Source organism: Antechinus flavipes, chromosome 3 (genome assembly GCF_016432865.1).
Source record: "Antechinus flavipes isolate AdamAnt ecotype Samford, QLD, Australia chromosome 3, AdamAnt_v2, whole genome shotgun sequence".
NCBI classification, from domain to species: Eukaryota; Metazoa; Chordata; class Mammalia; order Dasyuromorphia; family Dasyuridae; genus Antechinus; species Antechinus flavipes.
Window position 1 is genome coordinate 611,048,303 of NC_067400.1, and position 26,274 is coordinate 611,074,576.

Here is a 26,274-nt window from a genome sequence, read left to right on the forward strand (position 1 = left end):
GCATGTGCTACAAATAGAGGTGGGTCAGCATAAACTGCTGGGAGGTTTCCAGGCCCCTCGTGGTTCTCCCCCGCCCTCATCTTTGGCTCCAGCCCCGCCCTTCCCTAGGGCTTCTTTATCTCCTAGCAACGCCAAACATGGCCGTCGTGCGATGCTTGTCGGGAATCGTAGTCCACTTTCCCGCGCACCAGGCCGATCCGTACGGGTCTATGGGATGAAAGAATTACAATTCCCGGCGTCACCATCGTGTGCCTCGCAACGCCTCCCGAACGTCCGGGTCCTGAAGGCAACAACAGACCTGTCTTACTTGGGAGGGAGGATCCCCCAAGGAGGCGCGGGGATCCTTGGGAGATGTAGTTAGATCTGGCGTTGCGCTCCCCACTCGTGCGTCGGTTTGGAGGGAGTGGGACTACAAGTCCCAAGGGGCGGCGGGAACGCGGAGCCAAGGGCGGGGGACACGAAGAAGAACCTGCCCGCGGGCGGAGGCATCCGAGACGGAGGAGGCGGCGGGGCTGGTGAGTGAGGAAGGCGCACCCGGGGCGGGGAGGCGGGAGCGGGTGCGGGAGCTGTCCCTGCAGGTTGTGCGGGCTAGGGGGGAAGGGTCTTACCCATCCCCCATTCTCCACTCCCATCTCCATCCCTTCACCCCCACTCAACCTCTTCCTCTTTCTCCGTCCCTCCCCTCTTCCCTCGCCTCGTCCTTTCCCCTCCGCCGCCCCACTTTTGCCCCATCCACTCCCTCGGCCCCTTCCCCTCCTTTCCCTCATTTCTTGCCCCTCTGCCTTCCCTGACCCCCACCCACCCACCCTTTCTCCCCTATCTTCTCCCATTTCTCTCCTCCCCTGTCCTCTCCCTCACTTCCCCTTTCTCCCCTTCTTTTGCCCCTTCCCCTCCCCCCTCTCTGCTTTCTCCATCCCCCTCCCTCTCTCCCCTCTCCTCTTTCCCCTTCCCCTTCTTTGCCTACCTTCCTCCTTCCCCTCCTCCCCCAGCTGCCCTCACGATCCCTTCCGCACTTTGAATCTGCTCCTTGTCCCCTTTCACATGCTGCCCCCGGCCTACCCTCTTCCCTCCTCCTGTACACCCTCCGTCAGTTTCCCTTCCCTAAATCTTGACTCCTGGGAAAACTCCGTTCACTTCCCGGGGATCATCCACAAATTGAGAGAATTGCACTCATAACTTCTAAGAGCCCTCCAACTTTTCAGCGTCTAGGATCCTCTGATTTTTTTCATCCTTTTTTCTCCTCCCTCTTCCCCTCCCCCTGTTTGTCAATAAGCATTTCTTAAGCACCGACTGTGTGCCGGGCTCTGCACTAAGCTTTGGAGGCACAGAGAAAGGCAAAAACTGCCTTCAAGGAGTTCAGCTGTAGTTGCGACCCACAACTGAGGTACCCGGGACCCTTTGGAGCAGTCAGTTCATTCCTTACCCCGGAGAGGAGACAACACTTTTAGTGCTCGGATAACCCAAGGATTGCCACTAAACTCCCTTAGACCTCAGTTTCCTCATTTGTAAAATTAGGAAGTTGGACTAAATGGCCTCTGAGATCCTTTGCAGTCTTATGTGTGGCCCCATGAGAGCTGTTACCAAATATTTCACTGACTGGGCTGTGGACGAGCTCCAGCTTTGGTCTCTGGTTCCTCAGGGCAAAACCAGGAGCAGCTGGTGAAGGTTGAAAGCTGGGGGGAGCTCTCCAGAAGTGGAGTGGGCTGCTTGGGATAGTCCTGGGCTCCCAGTCAGTGGAAGGCTTGGAAGCCTGGAGAAGTCACTAAGTGACTTCTCCCCAACTCTGTCGACACCCCCTGCTCTGAGCAATGACTAGAATGCCTGCAATCCTGAGTTTAAATGCAGCCTCAGAAGCTTACTAGCTGTATGATCCTGGGCTAGTCACTTTATCCTGTTTGCCTCAGTTTCCTCAATCTGTAAAGTGAGCTGGGGAAGGAAATTCCAAGAAAACCCCAAATGAGGTCACCAGGCATAAAATAATCCAAAAGAAAGCAACCGAACTGCAAACCTCCATTTAGAACCAGAAAGGGTAACCATAGAGGTAATCTGGTTTAACCGCCACGGTTTAATAGCCCAGGGAGGTTAGTTTCCCAGGGTCACCCTGAGAAGGAAGGTCAGAGTCGAGAAGCGACTGCATGTACAGTTGGTGAGCTTCCTGCTGCTTGGACTTGGAAGTCCTTCCCTTAGATGCTATCAAAAAGGCCTTGTCTGCCCCAGAATTCTCTGGTGTGGGCGAGACTTGAATAGCCTTGGGTGTCCTCCCACCTGGCTGTGATGGGCCTCAGAGCCACAGAGGAGAGGCTGACACAAATCCGCCTTTCAGCAGCAGCTGCTGCCGCTACTACGCCTCCCTGTGTTTCAGCTCTGTTTGCCCCATCCTCGGGGCCTGTCCCCGGGTGACCCAGAGTAGGGCTCCTCTGCCTGGCATCTGGCACATTCTCCAGCTTCCCCTCAGAAAGAACCCACTTTCCTTCCTTCAGCTCAAGTCAACAGACTCTTATTAGATGCCCAGAATGAACAAGACACCGAAAGGTACTAAGACCCAAATCAAAGCAGTCCTGGGCCTCAGAAGGCCCCCAGACATACCAAAGAAACAGAGAGGAAAAGGGAAGAGAGACAGAGAGATGAAGGGAGAAAGAAAGAGACAGACGAGGGGAGAGAGAAGGAGATGGAGAGCACTCCCTACCAGGTTGGCTGGTGGGATGGGCAGGTTTCCAGGTAAGCTAAGGATTCTGAGCAAAGGTGAGAAGGAAATGCACGCCGCCCAGGTCAGGAGATGGAGGGGAAGAAAGTGGCGTTCCCCAGCTTCCTCTTCTCTCCCCCACACACCCAGAGGGACCCTTCCCCTCTCCTTTACCCACTGCCCAAAAACAGTCCTCAAAGGGCTGCCCACTGGAGGCTCTGTCTAAGCTGTAAGATCATCAGGGCCTTGGATTACAGGCTGTCAGACCAGTAGGTCCAGAATCCCTGACCTTTGTGTCTGGCTCTTTCTCAGAATCCTGTTCTTCAATGCAGAAAATAAAATCTTTAGGAATTACAAAGGAAACCCAAGCTTAGTGATGTAGGGTTGGTGTTTTTCCCACTCCCCCAAATCTCCATGAGCCCCAGGATGAATACTCTTGATGTAGCCCACGATGAGGAAATCGAGGTTCAGACAGATTTGAAGAATTTAACCAGAGTCATGGAACTCTTAGGTATATGAGGCAAGATTTGAATTCAAGTCTTCCTGGTTCTGGCTCTGACTCTTGCTAGGTCATTTCTCTGGGCCTCGGTTTCCTAGTCTGTGCGATGAGGAGAATGATATGTACAGCTCCTACTGAGTGTTGTGACGATCAAATGAAAGGATGGAAGAAAGAAAGAGAGGGAGGGAAAAGGGATGGATAGAGATAGGACAAGTATAATATTCACATGTGCTAATGTATTGATGTGTAGCTTTGCAAACTTTCATCCTGCTCTATAAATTTCATTCATGATCATTAACAGAAGTTCAAATGGCCTGAGACCGGCTGAGCTGGATTCTCTGCTTTCTCAGCAGATCTCGCCCCCTAGAACAAAGGGCTCTGTACCTTTTCATCCAAAGGAAAGGGAACTCTTAAAGACCTATATCTGTGTCCTTGGATGCTTCGCCACCAGTTGTCCCCAAAGGGTTAAACTTCTATTCATAAAGGCCTTCATTTAGATCGGGCGGGGACCGAGGACCATTTGGATATTTATAACATCATTCTCAGGCCGTACAAAATTATCAACTTAAAGAATTCGAGCAATAAGAAGTTGTCGTACTTAGCTTCCAGCTGTCGTTGCCTTAGTAAATGATTTTGTGGGCCTGGTACGGCCCTTGGGCCAGACGTTCCCCATCCCTGACTTGGATGAATAAACGGGTGGCTGGAGTAGAAGACCGTCTCTGCCAAGTTGGGTGTCGTTTACCTCATCCCCCTTATCTCTTATGCTGCTGCCCCTCCCTTCCCCCTGCTCTCACCCAGTTCTGGCTCCATCCTCTCCTCTCTCATCTCCCTGCCTTCCAGTGCATCCTTTGTATAGTTAGACGGGACCCTCATGCTTCAGCTTGCTACTTTGGGCAGGGTCTTATTTCTCCCAAGAGCCTCGGTTCTGGTCTCTATCCCCAGCACCAGACCGTGCTCTTAGTAGGGGGTTAATAAATGCTCACTGAACTTCCCTGAACTTCCCCTGAGCTCTCATTAGGCCTATTTGCTGTAAAAACCCAAGGGGATCATCAAGGAGAAAGGATTTTTCTCCTCTGAAGTATTTTATGACTTATTTCCGGCTATGAAATATTCAGTGTTTACTTGGAAAGCCTGAATTGCAAGGAGCATGTCCTCACTCTGACAGGAAATCTGTAATCACTGCTTCAGTGGAAGCGTACGGTCTGAAGCCGGGCACGTAGGTGGCCCAGGGGACAAGAGCCAGGTCTGGAGAACCCGCGTTCGGATCCCCCCTCAGACACCTCTTAGCTGTGTGACTCTGGGTGAGTCACTTCATCCCGTCTGCCTCGGTTTCCTCATCTGTCAGATGAGCTGGAGCAGGATATGGCCACGCCCTCCAATATCCAGTGGGGGGTCGAGAGGCAGGACTGAAACAACCAGACAAACACATGGAGCTTGAGTCCTTGGGAAGGAGGGGCGGCAAGTAGGGACCTCCCCTGGCTGTGGCAGCCCCCCTCCCCTCCTGCTGGGCTGAGAACCGGAGGACATTTTTCCCCTTCAGTGGCCCTGCTAACATTCCTAAGATAGGAGTTGACGGCACTGGGTGCCAGCCTTGCCAGTCGCCACAGAGTTTGGATTTCACCCCGATTGGTAATGAGACTTGTTGGCATGGTGCCAGGCTCTGTGGCAAAGCTGCCAAAGCACTCGATTCTGTCAGAGAAGCCTGGCTCCTGACGCTCAGAAGCTGTGCGATCCTGGGCCAGTCCCTTCTCAGCCTCAGTTTTCTCGGCTGGAAATCGAGCTCTCTCTGTCGTGTTTGCCCAGAGAATAGGGGCCCAGGCGTGGGCTCAGGAGCCCCCGAGTTCAAATGCAGCCTCAGACACTGACTAGCTGGCTGATCCTGGACAAGTCACTTCACTTCTGCCTCAGTTTCCTCCACTGAAAAGTTGCGATGAAAACAGTATGGTCCAGGGTTGTCATGAGGATCAGATCATATTAGCAAAGGGCTTAGCACGGTGCCAGAGCCATAGAGGCTTTCCTAAATGCTCATTCCCTCCTCGGGAAGAAGTGCCGAGCCCTTTGGAAACCGGGGGGAGTCTTGCTTATGATGGGCAGTGTGGGCCCAAGGCCGAAAGACCGAAGGAGCTGGGCCGTCCCGAAGGCTAATTTCTCCTTCAGCTGAGAGCAGGGTTAGCTTTCCAGAATGTGGGTCGAGGAGTTTTATCAGGCGTTGGTGCCTCTTGTTGATAAATCACTTCTCCTTCTCTGTCCTGCCCTTCTCCCCGTGGCAGTGAATTTTCCCTTGTAATAAAATCATTTTTTTAGAGGGAAAAAAAGGTAGTTCAGCAGAATTAACAAAGACATTGACTGTGTCGGACAGAATGTCCCTCACTCTCCTCCACGCTGAGGGGAGAGAAGGGGAAAGCTTCCCCCCAGATTTGCTCATGCTAATTACACAGCTCCCATAGCTGTCACCTCTGAGATCATCGCTCTCCCGATTCTGCAGCAGGTCTCCTGCTTCTCGACCCCCCCATCGTCCTCTTAGAGCAAACCCCCTGAGATTCCAACGCCCCCCGCCAGTCGCCATTTGTCCTTCTCTGATTTATGGAGCCCCCGACTTTCCCTGGCGGCCCCCAGAGCCGTTCCTCCTGAAAAGACTCCCCCCTGCCAGCCCCTCCTGCTCATCATTCCTCTCTTGTTCGCTCTGATATGTCAGAACCATGTAATTAACTTCCAGACTGCCATGGCGCCTGGTGCTGCTGCTCAGAATTTTCAAGAGCTTGCGCTCTTTAGCTGGGGAGCATCGGGGATCTCGCTTCTCGCCGCCTGGCGCGACCTTGTATCCCTCACCAGAAGCCAGGGCTTAAATACCCAAGGTTGTCTGCTCACCTTTCGTGAGCAATTAATTCACCCCATTCAGGAAATCAACGTGTAATTAAATTCTCTTCTGACGGGCCAGAACGCGGGCTGACATCTAGGCCGATGGCTTTCAGCCTTTATTTTCTATCAAAACATTGGGTGGCGGTTTTCATTTGGAAGGCAGGTGTTTGTGATTTCCTGGCAAATAATGAGCTGGCCTTTTATGCCCCCTTCTCTGCCCCCCTCCCCCCCATTTGACTGCTTTTCTCCTGCTGTGAAATGGACCCACATCAGCCTGGAGCTGACAGCCGGAGTCAGGAGATCTCCACGGCTCGCCCCTGTTTGGCGCTCTCAGAGCGTTAAAGCGCTCGCCACAGTCGTCTTCCCATTGCTGATTCAGACCAAAAATAGAAACTCCCCGGGTCCTCTGGAGAGACGGAGAAAGATCAATTCTTAGGAACAGAATGGAGAAGCAGACGGGGCGATGGCAGCTCAGCCATTAGAGCCGTGACCTCACGTCTACCAAAGTCAGTGATTTCTGACCCCTTGCCAAAGACTGGCAAAGGTGGGACCAAAAACCTTCTTCAGACAGGACTGAAGAATGGGTACATTTGGGAAAAAATTGAATGTTCTTTTCTGACTTGGAACCCAGTTTTGGTAGGAGTTTGGTTAATCTGACTCTTCTCCTCCCCCCATAGCCCCCCAAAACACACCCATCAATACTCTGTAACATTGTCAGAGACTTTAAAGCAATAGTTCTCTGAAGAGAATCATCTCTTCTAACAAAAATGGTTTCCTTCCAGAGAAATCAGCCAATCGGCAAACATTGAGCCCATAGTGCAGGGGGAGCTCAGAATCGGAGCTTCTAGACCCAAATTTGCCTCCATGGAGCTTCCAAGGCAAAAGTAGTGAGCTGTCACCCCGACACAGTTGTGAGTCACGGAGTCGTGGCTTCTTCAGCATGGGAACCCCGCTCCAATCACAGCCAACTTGGGAGATGAGTCTTAGGGGTGACCTGAGGGAATCTCGCCCACAGTCTCCCACAGAGCAGATAGCAGTGATGAGATTTGTAGCCCGGCCTTCCGACTACGTGTTTGGCGCTCTGTACTACAGCCTGTCATTATCATCAAGGGCCGTTGCCTCCACTATGCCCAGCCCCCCAGGACCCCATTTGGGATTGCAGTGGTTAGCTGTCCCCTTCTTCGTCTCATTTTATAGATGAGGAAACTGAGGCACACAAAGTGAACTGACTTGCCCAGGATCACACGGCTAGGAAGTGTCTTAGGCCGGATTCGAACTCACTCGGATCTTTGTGACTGGACCCAGGGCTCTAACCAGTGAACCATCCAGCCGCCCTAACTTCTCAGTTTGATTATTTATAAAATTCACAAGGTGGTTCTGCAAACCAACCGAGATAGAAGCCTCCGAGCACTGTATATGAAACGCTGGCTGTTATTGTACTCTCCGTAATGCCTGCCAGAGCCCCTTTTCTGTGTAGGGTTTTCAGCAGATATTTGTTGAGTGAATAGATTTGGCCCCGCCGTGAGCCTCTTCCTTTATATTTCAGTAAGACCATCTTAAATCTAGAGATTTGATTTCTGTTAATCAGCACAAAACGCTCAAATGCCTTTGATGGTCCAGCTGCAAATGTTTATGGATGTACTGAATTCACCAAACCTTTGTTCACATGAGCTGGCGTGTTCTAGAAACGGCAGCCTCGCATGCACAGCTAATGAAAATCTCGAGTCGATAAGCTGGCTTAGCTCCCTGGGGACCTGGAGCCGTCCCGTCAGCCCAGGAATAAAGGACTCTGGGAGCCTCCCGTAGCCAGGAAGTGTGCTGACGGAAAGGAGTCTCGGAGGCAAAGGCTTGTGAGCAGCCGGGGAGACCGGGTTCTTTGTCACGAGAATCCGTTCCAAGGCTAGTTTATGAAATTTCCCTCCCTGCCTGGGCTGATAAATCTTGGGAGGGCCCGCTGAGGGAGAAAGGCCCCAGATAGGTTAGGCCCTGCCCTGCCGGCCCTGTGGCCCTCCCCAGAGGAAGCTTGGAGCACTCTCACACTCTTACTTCTGGGCTGTTTGCTTTTCCCCAACAGGATTATATGGAGAAATCTCCAGCTCTGAATGAGCTGCAATTCCGCTGTCACAGAGTCTTTTCTGAGGCTTATGGCCCCATTTGGAGGGTTTGGGCCCAGATACCTTTTCCTTCTCTAGCTCATTCACACATGAGGAAACTGAGGCAAACAGGGTTACATGACTTGCCCAGAATCACCAGCTGGGAAGTATCTGAATCCAGGTTTGAACTTAGGAACATATTCCTGACTCCACCCCTGAGGCTAAGGACCTTAGAAATCCCATTTTTCACCCCCCACCCTCATTTTATCCTCCAGGGAATGGGAAGCTCTAACAGGGAGGGACTTGTTCAGAGTCTTGCTGGAGGGAGAAGAAGAGCCAGTGTTTGGATCCGGGGCCTCTGGGATCAGATGCAAATCACTTTCTCCTTTATAACATCTACATTCTGGGAAGGTAGCCATGGATAAAATAGATAGAGGCCTGGATTTGGAATCTAGAGCACCTGACTCAGCTATATGCTAGCTGTGTGATCCTGGGAAAGTCACTTAACCCCTATGTGAAATAGGGCCAATAATAGAACCGAAGTACTTGGCAATCCTCAAAATACTACTTAATGCTTTGCTGTAATTATTTTTATTATACATCTGAGGCCCATCTCCTCGGGACTCAATTAAAGCCTACAAGACATCACATTTATATTATGCTTTAAGGATTATTACCCCAAAGTACTTCACACACTAGCTCATCTGAGCCTGACAATACAACTTGTGTGGTAGGGGCTGCCCGTGCCCGCCCAGCATCCCCACTCACAATGAATCCAGAACAGGATGCGAAGCTAGACCCCTCCCAATGCATCTTCTGTGCCTTCGTGTTTCTTTAGGAAAGTGGGTTATATTATATTAGTCATATTGCCATGCAGTTTAGTTCAGAATTTTGCAAACTCAGAAAAGAAATCCAGCTTATTGCCCATATTTCCAAACTACTTTTGCCACTATTTGTATTTCTCAACATTTAGCACAATACTTGGCACACAGTAGGTGCTTAATAAATACTTGTTGAATGGCTGATTTTTAACTACATAGGCTATTGGATTCAGGGGCTAGGACTGCGGTGGAGTATATGGAGACAATCGAGATTTATGTGAAGGGAGGGAGGGAGAGGGAAGGTATTAAAAGCACTGACTCCGTGCCAGTCTCTGTGCTAACCACTGAGAATATACATATAAAGCAGACCTTGCCCTTGGAGACTCTAGTCTAAGGAGAGATGCTACTCAGGGGAGCAGGAGCCAGGGAAGCGAGTCCCGCTCCGTGGGGCAGCCTCCAAAACGGAGCTCGTGTGGATTGGAGGACAGAGCTCGAGGTAGAAGGGGGTGAGGGCACCTGGGAAACAAGACCTGGGCCGGGCTGGCCGGATGTAACGGGGCCCACTAGGAGAGTTTAGAATTCACAATTCATCCCATGTTGGAGGCAGGATCTCCCCTTTTAGACCTCAGGGAGCCTCATTTCTAACGACTTCATTTTATAGAAACTGAGTCCCAGGGAAGTTCAATGGTTTGCCCAAGCTCCCAGGTTAAACGCAGGGGTGAGACTTGTCCCCCGGGTTCCGCCGCCTTTTCCTCTGTCCTTGATCCCAGGCAGGAAGGTGGCAGCCAAAGAATTCAGGTCTTAGCAGAGCAGAGGGTCAGCTGGGGGGATGAGCTGAGCAGAAGGCTCTCCAGGAATGGCAGCTGGCAAAGGCCTCGGCCCCCTCACCCGGAAAGGAACCTCCCTATCCCACGGTCACCGTGTGTTCCCCCAGCCCCTTCCTCTGTGAACAGCCCCAGATCTTGGGATGCTTCCTATCGTCTAAGCTCCGTAACCCGCCCCCGTGGCCTTGGGCTTCTCTGCCATTGGGGACAGGTAGAGCCCAGCTTCTACATGGCAGCGTTCCGGATGTCTGGGGGACTGCCAACAGCCCCACCGTCTTTGTTCTCTGGACACTGTCCCAGTTGTCAGTTTTCTTCTTGAATCGTGGTAGCCGGTCAAAATCTGGCCAGGACAGAGTCAGGAAGGCCCACCCCGGTACTCCTGGGGGCTGTTCTCCCTCGGTGCAGCCCCGGATCCCATTAGAGTTCCTGGTGGCCCCGTCCTGCCTCTGTCTCCTGTTGAGCTAGTAATCTACTCGAACCCGCCGAGCTTTTTTAAGACTGATTGCTGTCTGCCTCTATCTCCCCCGCTGTGAACTGCCGTAAAACAGTTATTCTTATCGAATCTCAAGTATTGGCTTCAGTCCTGCTCCGGCCTGGCAAGATCTTTGCAGATCGGCAGCATCTTCCACCATTAACTCTCCCAGCTTCCTCTCGCCTCCAGATTGGGGAGCGTGGCACTTGTGCCTTTATTGAGAACATGGTAAACGGCCCAGGACCTGAAGCGCGCCACTGGATGCTTCCTGCCGTGTTCACGTGGAACCGTTAACTGCTGCTCCTTCAAATTTAGTCATGGAGCCTGTTTCCAATCCACCGTGTCTCCTTGTCTCGCCCACCTCTCCCCCCTCTCCATAAGACTCTCAGAGATTAGTTAGCAAATGCTTCTCTAAAGTCCGGAGCAGCCTTATTGCCAGCGGGGACTCCCCAGTGAGGGAAGGCCATCCCTGCTCCACATGCAGTTCTGCTTTCTCCTCCTTGGCCAGGAATTCTAGAAGTAAATTGTAAACTTTGCCAGGTGTCCATTAACCAGCTTTATAAGGATTTCTAGAATTTCCCCAGGAACTGAAGTCAGGTTCACCGGCCTATAATTTGAAGATGCAGTTTGTTTCTGTCCCGATTTCAGAAATTGGGACGAGCCTCCTTTTTCCCCGGGCGGCGTCTTTCCCAGCTCCCAGGTCAGCAGATGTGTCTGCCTCTATTTTGTTTTGTTTTAATACTTGAAAATGTCGTTCATCCAGACCAAGTGACCTGGATTCCCCGGGGCAGCCGGGGGCTCTCTCACCATCTCCCTTCTTTCCTTGAGTCTCAATCCCTTCATTACTTTTGTCCAATGCGGGAGTCGGTCTCCTTGGGAGAAAAAAACCAAAGCAAACGATCATTGGACAGCTCCACCCTGTCTTGGGTCATCCTTGGGAAGGACTGGCCCTTGTGGATGAAGAAGCATTTATTAAACATTTGCCTGCTAAGTTGGGGGGGGGGAGGAAGGAGGGAGAGGGAAGGGGACACAAATATATACAAGCCAGAGGGTCCCTGCCCCCAGGGGGCTTGTACTCTCCCTGCAGGAGAGTGGCTTCCAGGCCAAGGTTCTCCTCTTTCTGGATCACAGAGCAGAAGCGGAAGCCCACCCATCTGGCCTTCCCTCCCCCACCGTCATTCTGAGTCTGGCCCAATTTCCGGGGGCTCTGCCAGCTCCCTGGCCTTCCCTGGCAGTCGTCTTGGTCTCTTCAGACCGCTCCCATTTTTTTCTCCTCTGCTTTTCTTTACCTCCTGAGAATCCCCTCCTTGGCAGTTGCCCCTTCTTTCAGGCCTTCCTCGCCCTGGAGATTTCTAGTCCTCAGAAGCTGGAATGGGCAGAGCCGGCCTCAGACAATTCCTGGCTGTGTCACCATTGGCCAGTCATTGAAGGCAAGTCTGCCTCAGTTTCCCCAGCTATGAAAGGGAGACAGTAATGGTGACTCCCAGGACGGTGACTGTAAAATTAATTTACAAACATTAATGCTCGTTGCCTTCCTAGGGGACGCCTGTGTGTTCTTTCTCTGGGCCCTTTGAAGTCAGCGTTCACCCATCTAGGCTCTGGATCAGCTAATGGGGCCAGAACCCTTACTAACAAGGGGCCAGAGCAGCCCACTCACCTTTCCTGGGCACCCTGAGTCAGGCTCCCGTCCTTCCACGCCCACTGATCTCAGGCTGGCTGGCGCCCTTTGGCAGCCCAGACAAAGGCCCACACATTGTCCGGAGCCGGCGTGCCCTTTACCTGTGAGGCCCTGCAGAGAGTCCTGGGAAACCCACCGAGTCTCTGCTTCTGGGGCTGTTCCCCCTGACCCTCATTCCCTAGAGGGGACCTGGGCTCTCAGAGGCTGGGCCAGCAAAGCTGTGGGAGGCCCCGGCAGCCGGGGCACTTTCCCCACCCTGGGGCAGACCCTCCTCATCTCGCCCGTGGCCGACTGTGGCCGTAGCTGCTGGGGCTCTCCCCACTCCTGTCCATCCTCCAGCCACCAAAGGGCTTTTCCTAAAGGGCAGAGCCCCCCTCACTCAATAAACTCCAGTGGCTCCCTCTCGCCTCCAGGATCAGATACAAAATTCTCTGTTGTTCAGAGCCCTTTGCCCTTTCCCCCTTTAATTTCCATTTTCCTGCCTGGGTCTTATTCGTTTGTAGTCGTTTGCTTGGCGCCTTCATTAGACTGTAAGCTCCCTGAGCATCCGGGGTCTGGCACAGAGTTGGAGCTTAAGAAGTGCTTTTGAAGCTGCAGATGGGGGTCCTCCCCCGGGCTGGGGGGCCCACGGTCGCTGCGACAGTGGTCAGCAGAGACTCGGGGCCGGCGGGCCATGTTACCGGGGAGGGGGCCGGGCACGCCCCAGGGTGGGCTTGGACCCTGAGACTTCGGGCCCTGGCGGTCCCAGGTTCCCCCTCGGGCCGGGTGGGGGGGCCTTGGCTGAGGCCGGATCCCCTTTGATTGTAGGTGCTGGGTGTGGCCTGGTCGGGGCCTGGCACGTCGCGAGCCCGGGACTGATAAGGCTCCTCGTTGCCTAGCAACCACGGCCTTGCATTGCCAGGAAGCAGCCTCCCCGGCAGCTGGGCCAGGCTTCTGAATGTCTTCAGCCTCTCCCCTAGAGAAGGTAAGGCTTGTGCTCCTCGGCTGGCCCAGAGAACTCTGGGAAGGTGCTGGGGAGCGGGGCGGGCCGAGGCCCTGGGTCTGCTGGGGTTTGAGCCAGTCCCCTGGGCCATCCTGCTGCTACCTTGGGCTGCAGCGGTCAGCAAGCCCGGAAAGGGGCCGTAGGTGTCCTGTCCTCCCTGCCATCGGCCGGAGGCTTTTCCCAGAGGAGCTGGGACCTCTCCCCCAAACGAGAAGTCGTGCAGGCAGCTCGATGGAGCCCCCGGGGCCGCAGAGGCAGCGGGCTCCTGCTCCCTTCCGTCCAGCAGGCCCCCTTCCCTCTGCTGTAGCAGCCAGACCCTCCTCTTGGGAGGCTCTCCCCGCCAGGAGGTCCCTCCCACACCCAGAAAGGGGATGAGGCTTCCTGCCGAGGAGCGCGTCCTGAGGAACAGGAAGCGGCCCGACCTCGCAGAGTTGTAGAACCAGCTCTCAGACCTGCGGCTGCCGCGGGTGTTCGGGCAGCCCCGGCTGAGCACTGCCTGAGAGGGTCCCGGCCGAAGCTTTCCCAGGCGGGCGGGAGGCGGGCTTCCCCCCACCCTGGGAGCTCGGCCCCATCTGGAGGCCCCCTCCCAGACCTGCCTTCGGTAAGTCGGGGCTGGTTTAAGTCAGGTTCTGTGCGGTGCTTTGTCTGGGATTTCTAATCGCTAAGGAGGCTGGCGGGGGCCCTTGTGATTGCAGCCAGCCTTTCCAGCCAGGTCTGAGTTTCAGAGACTCGACCTTGACCGTCCACCACCCCCTCGGAGAGCGCTGATGGGCGGGCTCCCCGGCCAGCCGCTCTCCCCGGGTTTCTCTGGCCCCGCCAGCTGGAGCCTTCCCAGGCCTGCGCCGTCCATCCCGAGGCCTCCGCACCTGCCTGCCCCGACTCGGCCCCAGGGGCCCTTCCCTGACCGTCAGTCCTCCCCTCAGTCGCCCCCGTTCGGTGGTTCCACCGTTTGCTATAAACAGGCAGAGCTCCTGTGAGAGTCGTGCTGGGCCCTCTCAGGAGGTCAGCGGGCGGGGGGCGCCGTCGGCGGCCTGGACGTGGAGCCGGTCTCCCCCTCAGACGTGTGAACGAAGGCCTCCCCGAAGGAGGCAGCGTCAGCCACGTCGGATTTCAGGTGGGCGCTCCCAGGTGGGTGGGGGAGACCCACCTGGAGCCCACGGGACCCTGACGAGAACTACGGCCATTGCTTTCCTGAGTTCTCTAGGGTGACTCTTCCCACTCTGTAGCCAGGGTTCAGAGGTTCCGTCCCGCTCTAACAGGAGTTGTCTCTTTTTAATGTCAGCCTTTGGAAGGCCGGCTATCATTGCGTCCCCTAAGCCTGGACTCTCAGTTTGTGGGACCACCCTGAACACCTTCCCGGGGCCTCACGCCTCACGCACTGTTTTGTGCCTTTTCCTGCTGGAACGGCCGTGGCCGGAGCCCCGCCCCTCTGGGGGACAAGAGGGGGCGACCTGGGGAGAGACCCGAGCCCCCACCAGCTCTGCCCGGTGGTCCGGGGCCTCGCTTTTCCTCCGCCTGGCCAAATGGGTGTAATCACTCATGTCTGACTTCTGCCGTGTCTCTTGTGGCCCCTGACGTCTCTGAGAAAAAGGCCGGGGGTTTTCCTCTGAGCCTGTTTAGAGGCTGAAAAGTGACGTCTGCACTTGCAGGAGTTTCTTTTAAAAGCCTCAGTTTGGTAAGTAAATGATTCATCAGAAGTTAGGTCTCTGGGCCAGACTCACGGCACGTTCCGGCCCCGAGGAAGCCGCGACTGCTCAGACAGGGCTTGGCTCTGCTGGGCTGACGCTGACCCCCTCCCCCAAGGGCACGAGGAGCGAACGGGGTCCCGGGTGGCAGCCCCTCGGCCGGCCATTGGCGCGCTTTCGGGGTGACCCTTGGTAGGGGTCAGAAAGTAGCTGTGGACTACTGAGGGGACTCCTGAGGACGTGCCCCGGGCCACAGCTCCCGCAGCAGTCCTTCTAGAAGGGCTCTGCCCTTGGGACTCTCCCTCCTCATTTTCTTTGGGATTTTAGCCCCATGGTGGGAAATCCATCTTAGGGCACTTCGCGGCCAGTGTCGCCCCCTTTTAGAACCTTGGGGAGGAAGGTTCTTTTCTGGCCTAGGGGGGCCATCAGCTCCTTGGGAGTGCACCCCTTTGTTTGGGGAGGCTTCTGGGGATGAGTTTGGGGAAAGAGGACATTCTGAAGTTAGTGTCCCAAGCGCTTCCCTCACACCAGCAGCTCAGAAAGATAGAAACTGAATTATCGTTCTGATGCCCAGTGGGTCACTCAGGACCTCCCTTACCCCTCTGATGCCCAGTGGGTCACCCAGGACCTCCCTTACCCTTCTAAAGCCCAGTGGATCGCCCGGGACCCTCTTACCCCTCTGACGCCCATTGGGTCACCCAGGACCCTCTTACCCCTCTGATGCCCAATAAATTGCCCGGGACCCCCCTTACCCCTCTGACACTCAGTGGGTCATCCAGGACCTCCTTACCCCTCTGCACCTGCTCTTTGTGCTCCCTCTCAGCCAGGGCAGCCGGAGTGAGCGAGCGGAGGCAGGGGCTGACAACACTTTCTGCCCCTTTAGGTTCCCCCGCTCGAGTGCTGCATGGACGTGATGGACGCCAACGTCAGCTGCCCAGGCACAGACCAGTGCGCTTCAGGTAAAGCCGAGCTCGGACCGCCAAGGCCCCCATGACAAGGCCTGAGGCTCAGGGCGCTGTGGCCGTCTGCTTCCAAGCAGTGGCTAAGGGGGATAGGCCCTACCTCAAGATGCCCCCTCACCCCCTCACCCCTGCTCTCCCATGCTGTTCCTGGAGCTGGCCATCGGAGGGCGGACTGCCAGGCAGCTTCCCCCTCTCCCCCTATCCCACAGGACCCTCCAAGGGCCCCGGGCCGTCCATCAGCCTATAGAAGGGCCTCAGAGGCCCTGTGTTGGGAAGAAGCGTGAGGTGAGCTGGGCTCTGAGAGGTCTGAGTCACGGAGCTGGAGAAGGCTCCAAAGAGCCCCTCACAGCTCTGGGAAGGGACGGGGCAATGTCTGACTCAGATCGTGTGCATCTTATGCCTAAAGCAGCGGGCAGCCCCCCCCACGGAGCCCAAGAGCCAAGGTGTGCCAGTGAAGGCTCCTCAGGGCCCCAGCCCTTCCTGGGCCGACTCTCCAGGCTCAGCAGCCCCGGGAAAAACGGGTTAGGTGGAGAAGACTTCATGGGGGAGGGAGGGCAGGCCTGTGGGGAAAGCTGGTGGAGGGTCCACGTTACCTCGAGCATCCCCCAGCCTGTGCCCCTGAGGCGCCTGGCCAGGACAGCCGGAGTTCTGTGCCCCTGACAGCCCCAGGAGGCCCGTCTGTTGGTCAGTGTGAACAGCTGCAGCCCCAGGCCCCCAGGACGGGGGGGCTCCTGTCCCTCAGCCTCTCGATGCGCTTTGAAGCGGCCCCTCGAGACGGGCCTGGCCCTTAGAAGGGGCCGGTTTGCGCTGAGGTGAAATGTCAGGTGTGATTTACTCAGGGAGGGGGGGGGTGCTGCTTCCCTTCCAGAAATAAGCGCCGGGCCCCGTGTCCCCGGCTCAGAGCGCTCATTAGCGGCCAGCTTTTCCGGGGCCCCATGCAGGGCATTGTCCTGCCTCTGAGGGAGCCAGCGGGTGGAGGCCACGGGCCCTGCTTCAAAGAGTCTGTGATCCAGAGGGATCACAGCTTGTACCTGAGAAAGGATGAAAAGCAGCCGGAGGCTGATTTTAGGGCCAAGTGAAGGATTTCAGAAGCTGCTGTCAGAGCGGGGGCAGTGGGGGAGAGGCCCAGGGGGGCCGGCGGGGGGCGTAGTCGGCGGGGTTAGCAGAGGCTGTGGAGGGCCCAGGCAGCGGGCATCCTTGGGGCCGGGAGCAGCCGGGGCTGGGGAACCAGGGACCGGGGTGGAATCGGTCCCAGTCTGCCCGCTGCCGTTTCCAGTTAGCTGTGGGACCATCCACCCCTGACCCTGCTGCGGGCCGGCTCCTCCTCTGTAAAACAGACTCAATCCTACCTGTGGCTCCTCCCATGGAAGGTGCTTAAGGCGCAAATGAGATATGGAAAGTCTTGGCAAACTTTCCAGCGCTTAGGAACCTCACGGGCAGGACAGGGGGTTTGGTGGGTGGGTCGGGCCCCCGGGGTCCCCGGAGCAAAAGCGGCAGTCAGGGGAACGGAGGCCGGGGAAAAGATGAGCGCCCGTGGGGACGGGCCGAGTCCAGGCGGGCGGCAGCAGCCCCTTCCCTGCATTGCCCGGGCCGAGGGCGGCCTTCAGCAGGCAGGGGGCTCCCTGGGGCCCAGGGCAGGGAAGAAGCAGGCAGGGCCGGACCTAGCTGCCGGGACGCCCCATTCCCAGACCCTCTGAGAATCTGTCAGGGAGGAGGAAGCGCAGGGCTCAGGGTCTGGGGGGATGGGGAATCTGGGCCGAGTTTGGTCCAGAGAACCACGACCTGCGTTGGAGTTGTGCCTCCCGGATGCTTTGGTCTCCCAGGCTGAAGTTCAGCCAGATTAGCCTGAGAACTGGGGGGCCTGGCTGGCCGTGGCCCCCCTCCCCCCAGGCCTGCCCCCCAGGAGGCCGCCCCCTCCCTTTGACATGAGACTGCTTGAAAGCTAATTAAGGGGAGACTGCAGACCCCCCCCACAAAGGCATGGGGGTCCCCCGGCCCCCTCCTTACCTTCCTCCTCCCCCTGCGCAGGCTGCTACCGGCGCTGGAACGAGGACGGGAGCAGCAGCTGCGTGAGGTGCAGGAACGAGACCCTGGCCGTAACTGGGGCGTACGTGGTCGAGTGCAGAAGCCGTGAGTCTCTTCCTCATCCCCCCCTCCCCCAGGGGGGCTTTAGTTCTGTTGTGAGGGACTGCGGGGGGTGTTCCCCTCGGTGGGAGCCGAGGTCACCGCCCCGCCCCAGACCAGTGGCCCACACTGCCTCGACTCCGGCCCCAAGACGCAGAGCTCTGCTGAAGTTGGGGACCCTCCCCCAGTCTCTGGGCTGCAGATCTCACACTGGCCAGCAGAGGGTGGTCACGGACCTCGCCTTTCTTACCTTCCCAATATTATGGTTGGAAGTCCTTGTGGGCCCTCCTGGACTCTGGCTCCCCCTTCTGCGGGGACGTCCATCCTGCCCAGCCTCAGGCTTCCTTAAAGAAGCAAAGTCCCTGGGACCCCCTGAGCCCCCAGAATGCCCCTGGCCCCCGGCCCCCCGTACCCCAGCCTTCCATAGCTCACCACGCCAGGCCAGGGCCGGCTGACCAAGGTTTCTTCCCACCCTTAGTTGGCAACAAAGAAATTAACTTCACGTCCTACAGAACCACGGTGACGCCCCTTCTGCAGAACCTGGGTAAGTCATCACGGAGCCCCCCCCAGAGGAGCCCCCTCCCCATCCCGGAGCCTGCCACAGATGCCCAGGGGGCCTGGGGGGGGCAGCAGGGCTCCCTGGAGAGCTGGGGCTCCGGCCAGCCTGGGACGTTCCTGACAGCCCCAGGCCCAGGTTTGGGGGGGAGGGAAAGGGGGGGCTGATTCCAGGTTTGCCAGTGGAAGGCTCAGTTTTGACCCATCCTGAGGCAGATGCCCTGGGCCGGGCCCTTCCCTCCCCGGCTCCCCCCATTAACCCGTTGCCAGCTCTTCTGCCTCCATGGCTTTGCCCTCCATCTGTGAAATGACTAATTAGTTGAAGCAGATGAGAATCTGTGGAAGCCGATGGAGCCCCCTTCACTGATGGCTCATCCCCTGCGAGCCCGGCTGTGACGGTGTTTTAGGGGCGATGTCCCCCCAGGGACCGCGAGGAGAAGCCCCCCGAAGTTCAGAGTTGCTCCCCTCCCCAGAAGGTTCCCCTGAAAAAGAGACTTGCACGGGGGGCGCTTGCCGAGAGCACCGAGGAAAGTGGGCGGCGCTCCCCGACTGTAGTCCAGGGCACAGACTGCTCCTCAGAGCCCTCGGGCTTCCCCTCGGGACGGTCCCTTAATCCACGTTTGTCATTGGCCGGTGACCCGCCCCGTGACTGGCCCCGCCCCCTGCCGTCCCCTAGACACAGCCCGGAGGGGCCTCGGTCCGGCTCTGCTGCCGCTGCCGCAACCCTGCTGGAGCCTCCCATCTTCTTGGCCCCAAGGCCCGGACAGCGGGGCGTCCTTCACGGGCAGAGACCCAGAACCCGGCTCTGGTCTTCCAGTTGGGTTCCAGCAGCATCCCTGCCTCCCCCTTGCAGTGCCGGGCGTGGGGGAGCCCTGGGTTCACTCTGGGGAAGGCCGGGTCTCCTCCGCACCTGTCTCTGGGGAGGGGCTCGTCTCCTCGCACCCGGGGGCGGCCCCGCGGCCAGTCAGTGCCGGTCCCCTTTCGGCTCACGGGCACCGGCCTTCAACCGAGCGCCCCCGGGGCCGGTCCCGGCAGAGGCCCCAGAACAAGGCAGGCCCGGGGTGGAGAAGTGTGTGGTTAAAAAAAAGCCCGGCTACAGATATGGCGGCAGCGCCAGCTTCCATCCCCCGCCGCTGCCCAAGAACGCAGAGCGGGAGCGGAAAACGCAGGGGGCCCCACAGCCGGCGGGGGGAGTCGGCTCCCATCTATGGCAGAGAGCCGAGCCCAGGCACATTGCCGTTCTCGCCGGGGTTTTGTCGTTTCCCCAGCCTCTAAAAATAACCTGAGCCTCGCCATGTGATTCCATCGGGGCTTAGAGACTCGCCCCCCCAGGCGGGCGCAGAATGGGCACATGCCCATCATTTCCTGATAGTGCCGTTAACTTTCTGGAACCCTTCTCAGACCTGCCAGGATTTTTCTGTTTGACTAGTCACTAGTTAAAGATTGAACACCTCTTCCTCTCCCTCTCTGTCTCTCTCTCTCCCTCTCCTTCCCTCCTTTCTCTCTCTCTTTTCTCTCTTCTTTTTCTATCTCCATCTTTCTCTCTGCCTCTCTCTTTCTCTGTCTTTTTCTCTCTCTCTGTGTCTCTGTCTCTCTGACTCTCTGTCTCTCTGTCTCTCTCTGTCTCTCTCTCTCTCTCTCTCTGTGTCTCTGTCTCTGTCTCTCTGTCTCTGTCTCTGTGACTGTCTCTCTGTCTCTCTGTCTCTCTCTCTGTCTCTCTCTGTCTCTCTCTCTGTGTCTCTGTCTCTCTGACTCTGTCTCTCTGTCTCTCTCTGTGTCTCTCTCTGTGTCTCTGTCTCTCTGACTCTCTCTCTGTGTGTGTGTCTCTCTCTCTCTTTCTCTCTCTCACACTCTCTCTCTCTCTCTCTCTCTCTCTCTCTCTCTCTCTCTCTCTCTCTGTGTCTCTGTCTCTCTGACTCTCTGTCTCTCTGTCTCTCTCTGTGTCTCTCTTGTCCTTGTCCCCCACCAGCCGCAGGAGCCCGTGGGTCCCCTAACCACTTCTCAGTGAGTCAGGCTGCAGTGAGCAAAGTGGCTCGGTTCACATCTCCCCCCTCTCCCCGAGCTCTGCTTTAGAAGAACCTCTTGGGTGGAGGACAGGCCTCTCCTCCTTCCACACTGACTCCTGCAGGCCCCGGGGGCACAGCCGGCCCACAGGGACCCCCCGGGCTTTCTGATCTCCGACTGACAGTCTGGCCCCTTGGCAGAGGGAAGCGCAGAGACGGGGAGGCGCCCAGAGGCCCCACTGTGCCTTCCCCCGTAACCACCCGTGTCCTTTGCTTGCAGGGGGCCCCCAGGTGGCCGTCTCCCTCTTCTTGGGCACCTTCTTCATTAGCTCCTGCCTCATCCTCTCTGTCGCCTTGTTCTTCTACTTCAAACGCTCCAGCAAGCTCCCCCATTTCTTCTACAGAAGGAACAAAGGTATCTCCCAGTCCCCTTGTGTGTTGCCCCTTTGTGCGCCGCTGGGTGCAGCCCCGGGCCTCCTCTCCCGCCGGGAGGTGCCTTCTGGGTTGTCCCGGTTCTGTGGGGCCTGCTCTGGGGCGGACTGTGCTGGCCTGGGCCTGGGGGGCTTTGGCTCGGCCTCTGCTCTGGGCGCGCTTCTGGAGAGCTCCCCGATAGAGAACTTGCTTCTGACCCAAACCAGGGCTGGGGGCGGGGGCCAGACACCAGGGGTTGGGGGCAGCTCGGATCCCCCTGCGGTGGAGCTGGGTGGTCCTGGACCAGCTGGGCCCCTGCGCTGCTGCCTCTCAGAGGTGTCCTGGGAAGAGGCCTTGTCCTCTGCCCCGACTCTCGGGGGCTCTGAGCAGAGCGGCTGCCCTGGGAGTCTGGTCTTGGAGTGAGGGTCGCCCCAGAGGGAAGGGGGAGGAAGGCAGAGGGGCCCCTCGAGCGCCTGGAGCATGGCCGCAGAGCGCAGCAACCCCTACCCTGTTGCGAACAGAGACGGTCCCAGCTTTGGCAGAGTCCGGAACTTCTGTGTTGGGGGAAGGTGGGTCGAGCATTGAGCTCACGGGGCATGACGTTTGGCCTGAGGTCTCCCCTACAGGGCAGGAGGGCCGCCAGGAGGACAGGCCCAATGAAGGCCCTTTTGGGGGCTCTGCCAGCCCCACCCCAGCACCACTCCCAGACTCCATCCCTGCCTGGACCACCGGCCCCAGGAAGGCTTCCTCCCCCAGGGGTTCCCCTAGCTCTCCCCTCTTTTGGGTGCCCAGCATCTTTCCAAGCTGTTCTGAAGCTTTTGGGGGTATGGGGCCAGGGCGGCAGACAGTTCTTTGTGGGGGAACTTGATCTCTCTGAGCCCTGAAGCACCGCTCTGAGGGGTGCCAGCCTGGAGTCCGTGGTGCTCTCGGATGGCCTGGGGGATGGCCGGCCTTGGGCAATAGTCCTGTTTCCTTGGACCAGCTGCCCATCCTCCTTTTCCTCGCTGTAGTGAGGGGGCTGGGCTTGCTGACCTCTTAGGTCCCTTTACCCCTCGAGCCCTGGGGGTCCTAAGCTGGCATTAAGACCATGACAGCCATGCCAGGATGGGGTCCATGCCAGGGCACCGAGCCTGTGCCTTGCCCTTCCCCTCCGTGATCCTCCTATGCCAGAGGACCTTTCCTGCAGCTCACAGGGCACTGGTCTAGACTTTACCTTCCTCTTGGAAGCCTCCCTTCCCCTTGGCAACAGGGGCCCCCTTGCCCACCCGGCTCCGCAGAAAGTGCCAAGGGCTGCTCCTGGCAGTGCTCATCCATGCCCGCTCGTGCCGTCGGAGGCAGCCGGGGGGAGGGAGACCAGATGGGCTCCAGCTTGGCAGCCCCCAAGGAGGGGAAGGGGAAGATTGTGGGAGCCTGCGGGGTGGCGAGCTCGCTGGAGCCCCCAGCCAGAGCCCTGGTTTTGCATCCTTTGTCCGGGTGAGCTGCCCGGGAAGCGCAGCTGCTCGGAGGCGAAGAAAACCGGACTTCCCCGAGCCGGCGGAGTGTAGACCACGGCTCGTGTCTTTGGGTGCTCTGAGTTGTTCCCGTGTCAGATAAGTCAGAAAGAGTCTTGGTGGCTCCTTCTCTCTGCTTTAAAGTCAGTCCCCGGGCACAGGGGCCGGCAGCACAGCAGGCCCGGGGGCTTCAGAGGGGCGTCGGGGCTCTGGCCTTAGGTCACAAGCACTTGGGGACAAGAGAGCGGCGGCCCTGACCTTGGCCTCTCCCTGAGAGTTGGGAGATTGAGGCAGGAGGCAGATCTCCCCGTGGGCCCAGCTTGGTGCTGCTTGGCTGGGATAGCAAGGGTCAGTCCGGCCCCCTCCTTTTACCCACAAGGAGCCGTGGCCCAGAGGGAAGGGACTTGTCCAAGGTCATACAGATGGGGAAGGGGACAGGGCTGGGGCCTGAATTGGGGTCCTCGGGGTGCCCAGAGACCACCCAGGCAGGTGGGAACCAGAATGCTGGCCTTGGGGTCCGGCCTCCCCCCACTTCCTTTCTCTGTGTAATGGTGTCTTTTCTTTTCTCCTTAGCATCTGTCCTACAGCCCGGAGAAACTGTGAGTAACACACCCCCTCAGCCCCAGAATCCCCCCCAAGGTACCCCCCCTCTTTTAGCCGGGTTCTCCCGGGCCGGGGCTGTTGCAAGGACGTTGGGCCCACTTTCTGCTCTTCCCTCCCACAGGCTGCCATGATTCCACCTCCAAATTCTTCAGGTAAGCTTGATTTCCACAGTAGGCCTTTAATGTCCAGTCCTTTGTCCCCGTACACACTCGAGAACACGGGAAGGGCCGTTTACAGGGGACGCGGCCCCCAGCTGGGAGTCTGGGACAGGGTCTGGGGCACACTCGGGTTCAGACGCTGCCTCACCCCATTCTGGGCTTCTGACCTGATCCCTTTCCCGTAATGAGCCTCAGTTTCCCCATCTGTAAAGGGAAGGCCACTGAGCTGAGTCTGGTCCCTGATCACAGGAAACCTTCCTTCAGTTCAGTTGAGTTGGCCCAGAACGGCCTCATCTGCCCCAGGGAGCTCCCCCCTCCACCCTTGCTCAAGCTTGGGCCCAGCTTTGTTGCCAAACACAAAGGAAGGCTTTTCTTCCCCGGGGGAAGGGGGGAGGGGGAATAGCCCCCTTTCTGGCCCCGTGAGGGGTGGGAACAAGCCCTCAGATCAGGGGCCGCCATGCTGGGTGCTGCTCCTGTCCAGACCGACCCGGAGGAGTCAGGGATCAGTGGCTCATTCAGTCTGGCTCAGCAAAGGCTACTGGGGCCCTGCCCGTGCCGGGTACCAGCCCCGGAGCTGGAGATAACGAGGCGGAGCGGGCGGCCCCTGACGGACGGGGTTCTGCCCCACCCCACCCCTCCGAGGCCCCAGTCAGACGGGGCAGGGGCACGTCTAGGAAGGATCCCCTGGCCTGGAGGCGGGTCATTCGGGCCTGGGCGCCTTCTGTGGGAACACGGGGTCAGGTCAGGGAGCAGCTGGACTGGGCTGGAAAGCCAAGAGACGGCTCTCTGCAGTGGCGGCAGGGACCCGAGACTGCCCCGTTTCCCCTGCAGCCCGGGGGAGCTCTCTGAGCGCTGTGTCCCCAGCAGGGTCGGGTAGAGTAGGTCCTCCAGGAACTGTGGGCTCTGCAGATCCCAGCCTCAGGGAAGCTGCGGGAGGGGGCTGGCTGCACACTGAGATCACTGCAGCCCTGCCCGTCTCCCTCCTCCTTCCCCCTTTGTCCTCTTTTCTCCCCTTACCTTCCTCCCTTCTCTCCCTCTTTTCTCTCCTTCCTTCTCTTGTAACCTCCTTCGCCCCTTCCTCCATCCCTGCCTGTCTTCCCTCCCTGAGCCTTTCCTTCTTGCTCCTCCCCACGTCTCAGGCGTGGGAGCCGGGATCGACCCGAGTCTGAACCCCGCATTCTGCTGTGTTTCAGTCCGGAAACCGCGCTACGTCAGGCGGGATCGGTCGCTCGCCAGACCCACCACCCCGACCATGATCTCCTCCGTCGAGACTCGGGTCAGCAACGTTTAACCAGCGAGGTTTCCCCAGGACTCGGTCCGTGAACCGTTACAGACTTCTCTGCGGCCTCCCAAGGGCCAGAAGAACATCGGCGCCCACGGGGTCTCCGGCAGACCCCTCGCCTGCGCCAAATGGAGCACAAAAGAGGCGGTGGGATACGGAGGTGGCAGCCGCCGACTTCGTCGGGACGCTTTTCAGCGCTTCTTCCCATCTGGGTTTTTGATCTGTCTCTTAGCAGCAGACACCCTGTTAAAAATCTCCAGACAGCTTGGCTTGCCTTGGCTAAAGAGTCATTTCCTCCCATCTCCAGTGCTTAAGTCCTGCCTGGAGCAGGGGCCGGCCTGGCTCCCAGAAAAGGCCGTTCTTTCTCTGCCCCTCTGCCAAGGCCGGAGTTCCCTCACACCCAGAACCTTCTCTGTTCTGGACTCTGTGGAGACGCCCCATCGGCCCCACAAGTCCCCCAGAGGGTGGGCTGGCCATTCCCTGCTCCCCTAAGTCAGGAAAAGTGGAACCCTGGCCTTCAGTGAAGGTTTTCCCACGCTCCCCATCCTGCTCTAGGCAGGCCAGTGCCCAGCTTGCTACTGAGGAGGGCCTGAAACAAAAGGGCCCAGTCCCACAGCCTGGTCCCGGCCCCTCTGCAGCCTGGTCCACGGATTACTTCCTGTTGCAGTGTGATTCTGAAAGAAGTGCGTTCCACTTTGCTCCTGAATGAGCCCATCTAGAAGCCACCCCATCTCCATCAGCTGCCGGCCAGAGCTTACTGGCTCTTCAGGGAGGCTGACAGGCTAGACTGAGCCCCTTTTAATTCAGGCTTATGTGACGCTTGGCAAGGTGGGCGACCATTAGCCCTCCCCGGGCCAAGCTGGGATTTGGCCACAGAGAGCAGGAGAGGGAAGAGGCTCTGGCCACTCGGAGTCTCAGCTCAAGCAGGGATTTCAGTTAGCGGCCGGCCCAGGGAGCCCCTTGGGAGAGAGCCAGGCGTCCCCCTGTTCCCCGGCCCGAGCCCTGGATCATTGGAGGGATTAGAGCCAGCTGTTCAGAGACTCCCCCTCCCCCCCCCCCCCAGAGTCCACAAAGTAGCCGTGTTGTTCACAGGATGGTTTTTATAAAACCAGATCTGAGTTGTGGCGAGTTACTTGTGTGAGTGGGGCCTGCGTTCCCTGTGAGGAGGCAATCCTGGGGGAACCACTGGGGTCCCCCCCACTCTTCCTTTACTCCCATGTTCCCCCCGATTGCTCTCTCCATTTATGCTGACCAATAGAGCTGGCCACCAAGCCATTTGAAGCACAGAATTCAGGACACAGAGGGACCTTGGAACCCCTTTCCCGAGAAGGAAACCGAGAAGTGGGGTGTCTGACTTGGCCCAAGCTCATCGGCAGCAGGACTGGGATCTGAACTGCCGTGTGCACCCCGACTTGAAGATTGTTCACTGATGTTGAGGGAACCCCCCAAATGAGTGGCCTAGCTCGTCCTGCCAGGGCCCAGATGGAGGCCGGCCTCCGGAGGAGGTGCACAGGCCCTGTGTGGGGATGGAGCTGTGGAGAGCACCAGCAGGTCCGAGGATGTGGTCCACACGTCACGGGCTGACGCTGCCCGGGTGCGCTCCCCGGTCCCCGCAGTGTTCCTCGGCCCAGGTCCCCCGTGCCAGATGGGAGAGCAGCAACGGCTGATCAGGGCCTGCCCTCTCGCCATCCGAGCCGCCAGCTGTCCCCGGGCAGTAATAATCCCATGGATACCCATGCCCTCTGGCCCACCGAGGCTGCGCCTCTTTGCGCTACTCCCCGTGATCTTTTGTATCTTTTTCTATTGCCAACTTTAATAAATGCTTATTTCCTGAGACATGAACTCAGGGGATGATGATCCTGGAGGTGGGGATGGATGTGTCGTTCTTCGCTTCCCTTTGGGCTCTCCTCCCCCTGGGCCCGGGCTGGCGCTGCTATCTTTCTGAAGGTGAGATGAAAGGGCCAGGATCCGAACGGATGCCAGCCCGGGCCGGGCCCCATGCATCCGCTTCAGGCCCAGGGCTTCCGAAGTGCAGAGAAGGCCGCGAGGACATTGGGAAAGGGGCGCCTTGTCATAGAAGCGCCAAGTCC

At 58.0% G+C, this 26,274-nt stretch overlaps 1 protein-coding gene across 2 annotated transcripts; it reads left to right on the forward strand.

The window, feature by feature from the left end:
* The first annotated feature begins 427 nt into the window (after positions 1 to 427).
* On the forward strand, positions 428 to 26,048 carry C3H1orf159 (chromosome 3 C1orf159 homolog). 2 transcript variants are annotated; one of them, XM_051988859.1, is made up of 9 exons: positions 428 to 515; positions 12,737 to 12,893; positions 15,480 to 15,555; positions 17,587 to 17,688; positions 18,161 to 18,226; positions 20,521 to 20,655; positions 22,715 to 22,740; positions 22,866 to 22,896; positions 24,096 to 26,048. In XM_051988859.1, the coding sequence occupies exons 2-9, from the start codon at positions 12,867 to 12,869 to the stop codon at positions 24,191 to 24,193; spliced, it is 561 nt and encodes a 186-aa protein (XP_051844819.1). In that variant the 5' UTR covers positions 428 to 515; positions 12,737 to 12,866; the 3' UTR covers positions 24,194 to 26,048. The 2 variants fall into 2 exon arrangements, with proteins under 2 accessions (XP_051844819.1, XP_051844820.1); XM_051988860.1 differs by lacking the exons at positions 428 to 515; positions 12,737 to 12,893 and adding an exon at positions 12,946 to 13,512.
* The last annotated feature ends 226 nt before the right edge of the window (positions 26,049 to 26,274 follow it).